The sequence below is a fragment of the Ochlerotatus camptorhynchus genome, unplaced genomic scaffold (assembly GCF_037179485.1).
Source record: "Ochlerotatus camptorhynchus isolate MF236.1 unplaced genomic scaffold, CSIRO-AGI_Acam_v1.1 ptg000312l, whole genome shotgun sequence".
Lineage (NCBI taxonomy): Eukaryota > Metazoa > Arthropoda > Insecta > Diptera > Culicidae > Ochlerotatus > Ochlerotatus camptorhynchus.
This window is the reverse complement of record NW_027040800.1, coordinates 2,656,009-2,666,176: the sequence shown is the minus strand read 5'-3', so window position 1 is coordinate 2,666,176 and position 10,168 is coordinate 2,656,009. Positions and strand designations below refer to the sequence as shown.

Genomic DNA, 10,168 nt, shown 5'->3' with positions numbered 1-10,168 from the left:
ATCATTTTTATCCAGACACGTCAGAAATATATTAAACGAAAAAAAAGGAAAAACCAACAACGAAACCGAATCTGACTGTTTAGGGCATTCGACGGCAGAAAGCAAACATTGCAACCTACCATGCCCACAGAGGGAGAGAGACACACAGCAGGGAAAAAATGGAAAAGAAAATACTGACTGTATATGTACTCTCAATCACGTGGACTTAAGCGGTATTAAAACATTGAAGAAGTGGCATTAGGCAATCAAGCGAAAGAATACAGATTCATTCATGCATAGTGCCACTCACATATGCTGCTGCTGCTGAAGCCGGAGAAACGTGATCAGTTTTTTTTTTCCTCCATATCTACCGACTGCTGGAGAATGGATTGGATGGTGCATCCTGACTTGGAGAAGGCCCGCGCGGGAAGTCAACTGTCAGAAATGGGAATAAAAGACTCTTTGAGAGGGCCATGTGAAAAATTGAGAGGATCATTTATGGTTATTAATACACCAAACAATTGGTCTTCCATTGAGACGGGGCGAGTTGACTGCTTTGGGGTGGTTTATTTTTGGATGGAAAACAGAGAGACCGAGATGCGCGCAGAGCCTAATCCGCACATGACACAACATATTTTTTCCATTCTTTTCTCGACTGCAGGAGCTTCCGTTTTTGGACGTGATCAAAGAACTGGTTTGTTCTTGAAGGACTGATTTTTTTTTTCAACAGTAATAGTGGAAACCGTTAACAAGATTCTACGAAATTATCATCAGGCAGAAATCATCGGACGGAATTCGTTCCGCTCGTTCCATCTTCTTCAAGGCTCAAGTGGCGTAATAATATTTGTTATTACAAAGATTTACAAGTGCTTAACTTGTTAAATATTCTGATGGGGAATGCTAAATGATGCATATCTATTGAGTTTTGTCTTGCCCTGCTCCGTTAGAAGGAAGAAGCCGAGCGCGTGTGTTTTCCGTCCGTTGTTTAGGTCGGTGTTCGAAGATAGGACGGCGAAGCAACAAAAGTATAGAGAAGCCCCCTCGGATGGTAGGAAGGCGGGTAGGATGGTACGTGGATCGCATTTTCCGCTTCTCAAATTGCCGCTTCGTTTCGCCGACTGACGTGGCATGGGCGAAAAGCGATGGCTGGCAGTGCGCGCACGTGGAGGAAAACTGTTTGGCAAATCGAAAACTTCCACGGTGTGGTTCATGGATGACGAAACGAAACGATTTGATGACCGGTTCATACAGGGCAGAAGGTTTTCAGAAATTGGCTGTTTTTTTGTTGTAGGAATTGCCTGTATAGTAGTAAAATTACGTTTTATTTTCCATTGATTATGATTTTACATTGTTCGTGCTTTCCAATTGATAAGCCTGAAGGGTTCTTCATCTTTCTTTAAGTTGTTAATGCGTTTTGCTTGAATTTAAAAACAAAATGGTTGATGTAGACTACTTTAAGCTGTTTAGTGAAATTCTCGTTCATTTTTCTTTATATCGATTTAAAATACAGTAGATTCATAAAAATGCGAAAGTAGGGTTTTCTTGAAGCGACCAATAATGGCCGTCATATGATGGCTGAAGTGATGCAAGATTTCTAGAGCAAAAATCTTGGACGGTGATGTTACATCACTCATGAAATTGGAACTCCTTGTGTACTGCATTGCAGGACTGTGTTTTGTGAGATTGTGAGATCTGATCATTGTTGTGTGTTTTGTGAGAGCTGATATTTTATTTTTATCTATTTATTTATTGAAACAAATCATTGTAGCGTAAGGAATTCTCCTTTTTAGGTGCTACACTTAGTTATAGTTCATCGAATTCATCAGTTTGCTTACACTACTTGCAATTCTTAACCTAATTCAAAGTCCTATTAATTTTGTTGATTCCTCCTGTTAAACCATCACTAACACACTCCCGCTGAAATTCACCCACACTATTGATATTCTTGATTTCGTTAGGCAATTGATCCCAAAACCCAACGCTCCTGACAAACAAAGTATTGGCGTAATGTGAAGAATTGTATCGCAGTATCACAAAGTTTCTATTACGATTACTCTGGAAAGCAGTAAGTTTTTGAAACAAATATGAAGGGAACGGAAATTTATGATTTTAAACAATGTTAAGCATGATCGCAATTTTATAAATTCATAGAAAGGACAGCCTATTAGTGTATGCTGCAGATGTGAAACTCGAGAAAATCTTGATAAATTGTAAACATATCGAACACAACAATTTAACACAATTCTAAGTCTATCTGCGAGTAGCGCAGATGCATTTAATAGAAAAACATCACCATACATGAAATGAGGGAGGAGCATGCTGGATGAAAACCTTAAAAGTGGTAAGCCAGCAAAAACCTTACTGCACTGGCTATTAATGTCACTGTCCCATTCAAGGTTATTTTGGATGATAAATCCTAGATTGGGCGCCTTTTCAATATAATCTAATGTTTCGGTACCTAAGAACAAAGATGGTAAGATACTATTATTAACATTTCTTGATAGGCATTCACTGGCAAAAAATTAGTGTTCGACCATTGATAAATATGGTACAAATCAGAATTTATAAATTCAGACATAACTGACATAGGTACGCCTTCCAAGGCTAAGTAAAGTTGTACATCATCAGCGAACATATGAATCCTACAGTACTTTAAAACGGATGGTAGATCATTGATGAAACAAGAAAACAACAGAGGACCCAACATTGAACCTTGAGGTACGCCAGACATAATAGGAATCTGTTTGGAGTACGTCCCATTCACAAAAACAGCGTTCGCTTTAAAAGGTATGAATGAATCAAACTAACAGCTGAACGAGCAAACGAAAATTGAGAAGATAACTTATTTAAAAGCTTGGTGTGTGACACTCTATCGAATGCTTTTGAGAAATCGATAAGTAATAAAAAAGCTACACCTTTCTTAGCAATGACCGAATGAATATCATCGTGCACTTTCAGAAAGGCAGAAGTTGTACTGTGCCCACGGTGAAAACCAGATTGAAACTGGTGCATGAGATTGTATCTTTCAATATGGCTTTGGATTTGGTTTTTTAATATTCTTTCAAATACCTTCGATAAGGCACATAAAATACTTATCGGCCTTAAATTAGACAAATTAACATTTCTTTCTTTCTTTTTGATCGGAATTACTTTGGACGATTTCCAAGCTTGTGGAAATTTGGAAGAGGATATAATCAGGTTAAATATATGACATAAAATTGAACAAATATTGGGAAATAAAAGCTTTATAAATATTAATGGAATTTCATCTAACCCATCTAGATTTTATGGAATTTACGGCTATAATAATGTCATTATCAGAAATTGGTGAGAGCTGAAAACCATGTTCATTTTCTAATGGAATAGGGGGTAATTCATGGTCAATAGTAAAATTAGAACTGAAATATTCATTGATTTCATCGTGACTATTATCAAACTGTTCGATTTGTTGTGGATTTTTACCCACGTTAATATATTTCAGATTTTTCCATAAGTCTTTGCTGAAATTCGTGGAAGTAAGATTAACAGGTATGTACTCAACTTTTGCTGTATTAATTAAATGAGTAACTCTGTTCCGAAGACGCTTAAATTGGTGATGATTAGAAGGAGTTCTATCAGAAATCCATATTCAATAAGCAATGTTTCTCTCTAGAATTGTACGAGCAATTTCATCGCTAAACCAAGGGTTTTTTGAAGGCTTTGAAACACGAACTGGAACAAAATTATTTAAAAAATTTACAGCCAAATCAGCATCAGTTATACTGAAAATAAGATTCCAGTTGATCCTATCAAAAGCTGCCATAAGAGACGACACGTTCAAATTACGATAGTCACGGAATGTACGGATTGATTCATCATCAGTTCGGCTAATTTTTATTGATGAAAATAAGATATCATGTTTCGAAAATCCAGGTGCAGAGACTTCGTTAAAATTTTTAACAAATTCTGGGTTATTTGTTAAAAACAAATCAATTAACGAACTGCCTCCTGAAAAAAAATTGTGTTCATTGTATTCATGCACTTTAAGCCATAAAAATCTAGACAACTTTCAAATCTTTCAGATCGGGTATCAGTTGTGTTAAAGTTATTGTTGAAATCGCCCAATAGTAATACATTTTGATACTGCAGTGATAGATCAGATAATTTATCAAATAGGATTTCGGAGCAGTCTGTCCTAGGAGGGTTATAACAAATTCCCAGTAGAAACTTGGCAGTATTATGCATTATCTCTAAAAACATGAATTCAGTGTGAGACATGTTACCAGTTCCTACGTGTTACGACGCGTTGTTCAGAGGTGGCCGTGATAGTTGATCACTGTAAAATAACATTAACGCGCACGTAAACGATAAAAACTACATTTATTAAAATACGCGACTATCGCGGTAAAAGGTTAACTAGACAATCAAAAGGGCAACCTAAATTTAGGACGGTATCCGGTTATGCTGGCGATGACGTCTATCGTATTACAGCACAGCCACGATGAGCCCAGTAGGAAAGCGATGGAACGTTATGGCACAGGCAGTGTTCCCAGCGCTTCTGTTTCGGTTGCCCCAACATGTCCTCTCTAGAACCGATGATACAGGTTGAACCTCTGGGGCGGTCTTCTAAGTCTCGAAGAACGCCTTGGTAGCTGTACTTTTGGCTGCACCGTTGGTGTGCTTGCAGCAGCCGATTCGAAGCTGGAAGATGTGGTACTCGAAGACGAGGACGATGACGACATGTCCGTGCTGGTAGCCGGTGGAGACAACGTTGGCGTTCGAATAATGTCGCTTGCAGTCGTAGTTGCTGGATTCCACGTATCGAATAGAGCTTGCAGCGGAAGTTGCTTATGCTTCGATGACTGGCTGGATCCAGGACCTTGATTCGAGCAGACTGACGTTCTACTCCTCAGCTGGTTCAGGTGCGATCGGACTAAGCGACGACTATCGGTCAACACGTTGTACATCACTCGTCCTACTCTTTCGATAACCGTTCCAGGAACCCAGTTCCAGGTGTTCTTGCTGTAGATCTTGATGTAGACGAGATCACTTGGACTGAAGGACCTCATACTGGACTTCTTCTGGTCGGCCGGTGACGATTCCGGTGGTGGACGTTCTGGTGATGGACGTAGCAGTTCGAGACAGGTGCGTAAACGTCGTCCGAACATGATCTCCGACGGGGATAGACCTTCTGGCGCTGACCGGTTAGGTGTGCTTCGGTAAGCCAGCAAGAACGTATCCAAGGCTTCATCGGTCGAACTTCTCCCCTCTTCAAGCTTCTTGATCGCTCGCTTGAACGTATCGACAAATCGCTCTGCTTGGCCGTTTGATTGTGGGTGAAACGGTGCAGTTGTTACGTGGTCGATTCCATTCGTCTTGCAGAACTGAGCGAATTCCGAGCTTGTGAATTTGGTGCCATTATCTGACACCAACGTTTCCAGCATCCCCAGGCGCGCAAAGATACTGCGAAGGGTGCTGATCGTTGCAGACGCCGTGATGCGACGTGTACGGATGACTTCCGGCCATTTCGAAAATGAATCCACGGCGAGAAGATAGTAGTCGCCGTCGATAGGACCGACGTAGTCCACATGAACACGTTGCCAAGGATGTGTAGGCTTGGGCCAGGGCACAGGGGTCGCTGCTGCTGGTGACTTTGCTGTCAAGGCGCATGGTGAACACGCCTTCACGTAATCGGCGATCTCACTGTCGAGCGATGGCCAATAAACGTAGCTGCGGGATAGAGCCTTCATCCGCTGGATTCCGGGGTGCCCCCGGTGGAGTTCTTCGAGGCATCGCTTGCATAGAGGAGACGGAATAACAAGCCTTTCGCCGAAGAGAATGCAGCCCTGTACCGTGGTGAGTGATTCACGACGAAGGTGAAAGCGAAGAAGTTCTCGATTAGCGTCACTGGCCAGGGAATTTGGCCAGCCTACCTGGACGTATCGGTGGACCTTCTTGAGCACCGGATCCGTCTTGGTGCTTTGTTGTACTGTGTTAAAACTCAAAGGAAACACGTTAAAAGACTCACATACTACTGACTTCATGTCACTCTCCAAGGAGACGGAAGCAATCACGAAATCTTCGTCGGGTTTCGCATGGTGGTTGATGAGACGAGAGAGAATGTCGGCGTGACCGAATTTGTCCGTGGCCACGTACTCCATGACGAAGTCGTACATCAACAGCGTCAGAGCCTAGCGTTGCAGACGGTTGGCAGTATACACCGGGATGCCCTTCTTGCTCCCGAAAATGCGTAGTAGTGGTTGATGGTCGGTTTGGAGGAGGAACTTGCGTCCGAATATCATGCGGTGGAACTTGGTTACCGCATAAATGATGGCCAATCCTTCATGGTCCGTTTGACTGTAGTTGCGCTCGGCCGGTGCCAAGGCTCTCGAAGCATGCTGGACGACTTTGATTGTACCATCGGGAAAACGGTGACTGATGGTCGCTCCCAGGCCGATTGATGACGTGATCTCCTGCTTGGGATTGTAATGGGTCAAGAGCAAGTCCGACGATAAAATGGTTTTGAACTTATCGATCGTCTTCTGACACTCCGCCGTCCAAACGAATTTGACTCTCGTCTTCAGCAGTTCGTCCAGTGAATAGCGCAGAGCTCGCATATTCGGTACGGATTTCCCGTAGAAGTTTACGGCTCCGAGAAACGACCGAACTCCCGACACGTCCGTGGGTGCTGGCATGAGCTTTATGGCTTCGATCTTGGCTGGATCGGGACGAACTCCATGGTGGTCGAGTAAGTGTCCAAGATTTTTAATCTGCTGACGTCCGAAGGAGCACTTCTCGAACCGGACTGTGAACCCGAACTCTTGCAGACGCTGGAAAAGTGCGTTCAGGTTTCGCCAATGCTGTTCCTCATCTTCTCCGCCCACTACGATGTCATCGATGTAACCGCAAGTGTGCTTTAGACCCGCCAACATGGTGTCAACGAGTTGTTGGAACGCTCCCGGCGCAGCTTTTACTCCGGGTGCCAGTCGGTTGACTTGGTAGATGCCACGGTGGGTGTTGATGGCGAGGAGCTTACTCGTTGGTTCGTCGACTTCAAGTTGCAGGTACGATTCCGACATGTCGATGATGCTGAATACCTTGCAGTTGGCAAGTTTGACGAAGATGTCTTGCGGCAATGGCAACGGGTATTTGTGTGGTTGGAGAGCGTCGTTCAATCCCGTCGAGTAATCACCGCAAATTCGGATACTGCCGTTCGACTTCCGAACGACTACAATCGGAGCAGCCCATTCTGAGTAGTCGATTGGTGTGATGATCTGCAAGCGCTCGAGACGGTCCAGTTCATCATCGACAATCTGGTACATGGCGTACGCCACGGGACGTTTTGGACGAAACGCTGGTCTTTGTCCTGGCTTGAGGTCGAGCTTCACTGTTGCTTTGGTGCACCGTCCGAGACTGGTGCTGAATACTTGCGGATAGGTGGCCTTGAGCCGCTCGACGTTGGAGGAAGAGGAGTTGTTTACCTGTCGACAGAAGACGTTCATCGGAACGGAGTCGAGTTGGAATGCTTCCACCAAATCCAAACCCAGGATGTGCAGATCTTGCGCGACAACGTAGATCGATCCCACTTGCGTTACGTCATTGACGGTGATCGAGCAATCGAACTCCGAAAGTAGCTTCAGAGGATCGCCCGATGCGGTTTTCCCGTTCACTGACGGTGGTCTGGTTGGTGGTTTTCCTAACTGCTTCCAGGTCTCAGTTGGTACTACGGTGATGTCCGAAGCAGAGTCGAACTGTAGTCGGACCGAAACCCCGTTCAAAAACACAGGAACAAACTTTCTTCTTCCACTCACATTGTTTACAGCGACTTGTACAGTCTTCGTGTCCACAGTCACTGTTCTCGTTCGTCTCTTCACCCGCTTCCGTGGGGACTTTGTTTCACTTTCGCAGTACCCTTCTTTGTGTCCGTATTGGGTACACTTCGCGCACTTGTGGTCTTTATATCCACAGTCCCTTATGTAGTGCATAGCTCCGCACTTCCAACAGGGACTTGGTGACACTTTTTTTTCACACACTGCACTACGCGACGAAGATGATGCACCAAAATTCTCGTACCGCGATCGTTGCTGCTTCCGGAACCGCTGCTTGATGGCGTTCACTACGCTTCTGGATCCCTCGATCATCGCAGTGTCATGCCGAAGATTCAAGAGGCGTTGGCATTCGGAAGACAACTGCTCGAGAGTGATATCCGTCTTCTCCTCGATGCGCGCCAACAATCGGGTTCGGATCTCTGCATCGGACTCCGACTTCAAACCGCAGACGAAAATCAAAGCCTTAAATTGCTCTTCCGAGAGATTTCCCAGCTCGAACTCAACGCATGTTTTATTGATTCGGCAGGTGTAGGTAACGAAATCCTCGGTCGGTCCTTTCGCTACTTGGAGGCATCGATAGCGTTTGCTGATGATCGATTCCGCTGCTCCAAATAGGCCTTTGAGCTTACCTACGGTCTCTTCGAAGGTGAAATCCTTGGATGTCTTCGGCAGTATGAAGCTGCAATAGCGCTCGTGCTCCGCGATGCCAAGTTTCCGCATCAATAACCTCACTTTTGCTTGGTCATCCATCCGGGAAGCATCCTTTGCGAACAGTTCTTCATAGCGCGAGAACCACGAAGAAAAAGTAATACTGTTCTCGGTAATACAGCAGTATCCGCAGCAACCAGGAACCAGATCAAGCAGCAACAGTGATAACAGCAACAATTCCCCCCATCCCCTTTTGACTTTTAGAAAGGAAGAAGAGACGGATATACATAGGAATGGAACCAAGGAAATGTTTTGGAAGCTTTGAAGGAAAGGTATAACTTTTAGGATAGCTCGGACAGATCCTCCAATGAACGCACCAAAACTGCCTCAGCATCCACCGCAGGCTTGACGAACACACATCCATCCTTGGTAAATACGGCATGCAATTTTCCCGAACGTCGCAGACTGATAGCTTTACCCTTGATTTTCCGAGCTTCTTCTGGTAGATTTTGATTGAGGTAGATTCGTTTATCAACATTGAACCCAACGTCAATGATAGGTTGCGCACAGAGAAATACCGACGAAAAAAGTCATCTCGAGCCAGCTTGAAAGCAAATTGCAGTGCTATTGGAGGAGTAGCACCGATAACGATTTTTCCTCTGGCCAAACGTTTAGCGTAGATCAATGGCATGTTTTGTTCACCATATCCAAGAGCGACCGCAATCCTTCTTGAGATCTCATTCACGTCCTCGTTTGCAGCGTATGGAATACCAGCTAGCAGCAGATCGTTACACTTTTCAACAGCTCGGATTCGGTCGTAGTTCTGCCGGACATCAGCGCGCATTTTGGTAACTGATGAAGAGAGCCTGTTAATTTCACTGGTGCACTCCGACTTCAACAGCTGAACATCTTCACGTAGCGTCGAAATTTCCACTTGCAGATCCTTCTTGCACGAATCAATTTTCGCGTTGGTGTTCTCGAACATGTCCTGCATACGGGCTAGAAGATCATTAAAGTTTTCTACTTGATCTTCAGTTTTGTCCAGGTCCTCTCGCGATCGTTTGTGCACATTTCCGTCATTGCCTTTCCCCAGGGGAAGGGAAGAGTTTGTTTTGCCTTTCACCATAATAGAATTGGTTTGTTTTGCTGACGTGATTAACAGAAAGGCTAGATGAACACGTTGTGAGTTCCAACTATACGAACACGAACGACGGATGAACCAAACCCGAGGAACGAATAACAGCAATGGCTACCGGTCGATAGAATCCAATCACAAATTTCGCCAAAAATTGATCATTTAAAGGTGGTGTTGTGGCTAATCCAGAGCGTAGAATTCCATATGTTTGATCTTCAGTGGTAATTGATAAAGCAGCTTACAGTCCAAAAAACCGTGTTGAGTTGAAAAATAGATAAAATCTTCACAAGAACCACCAGCACAGCTCGATCACTCACTACTCTCGCTCATCCCTTCAGAAAACCAAATTTGTGCTCTTTAAATTTTGAAGTGGTAATGAGATTGATCAAAATTAAGATTTGCACAGCGACTCACCTTCAGAACGCTAAAAAATGCACACGGAGTGCACAATTTTGCACCTATTTTATCGACATTCCGTATTTTATCACGTATATCTCTATTAGCCATATATTTGTATCGGTACTTCTATTTCTACAGATTGAGCAAAACAATTTTACTTAACACCGCTGTTTTTAAGATTTCATGCGTTTTGTGGACG

The 10,168-nt window shown here is 43.9% G+C and overlaps 2 protein-coding genes across 2 annotated transcripts; both read right to left on the bottom strand.

Moving 5' to 3' along the window:
* Positions 1 to 4,544: 4,544 nt before the first annotated feature.
* LOC135707456 (uncharacterized protein K02A2.6-like) lies at positions 4,545 to 6,119 on the bottom strand. Its single transcript, XM_065229275.1, has 2 exons — positions 6,008 to 6,119; positions 4,545 to 5,947 (listed from the first exon to the last, which is right to left on the bottom strand). Exons 1-2 carry the CDS (start codon positions 6,117 to 6,119, stop codon positions 4,545 to 4,547), a joined length of 1,515 nt encoding a protein of 504 aa, XP_065085347.1.
* Positions 6,120 to 6,149: 30 nt separating this feature from the next.
* Positions 6,150 to 8,507, bottom strand: LOC135707455 (uncharacterized protein K02A2.6-like). Its single transcript, XM_065229274.1, has one exon. The coding sequence runs from the start codon at positions 8,505 to 8,507 to the stop codon at positions 6,150 to 6,152; it is 2,358 nt and encodes a 785-aa protein (XP_065085346.1).
* Between the last annotated feature and the right edge of the window lie 1,661 nt (positions 8,508 to 10,168).

Excerpts from the sequence above, each read along its gene's own strand:
- LOC135707455 (XM_065229274.1), bottom strand. The coding sequence starts at position 8,507 with ATGCGGAAACTTGGCATCGCGGAGCACGAGCGCTATTGCAGCTTCATA.
- LOC135707456 (XM_065229275.1), bottom strand. The coding sequence starts at position 6,119 with ATGGAGTACGTGGCCACGGACAAATTCGGTCACGCCGACATTCTCTCT. Across the intron at positions 5,948-6,007 it reads TGCTTCCGTCTCCTTGGAGA|TACAACAAAGCACCAAGACG; the intron begins GTGACATGAAGT and ends GTTTTAACACAG.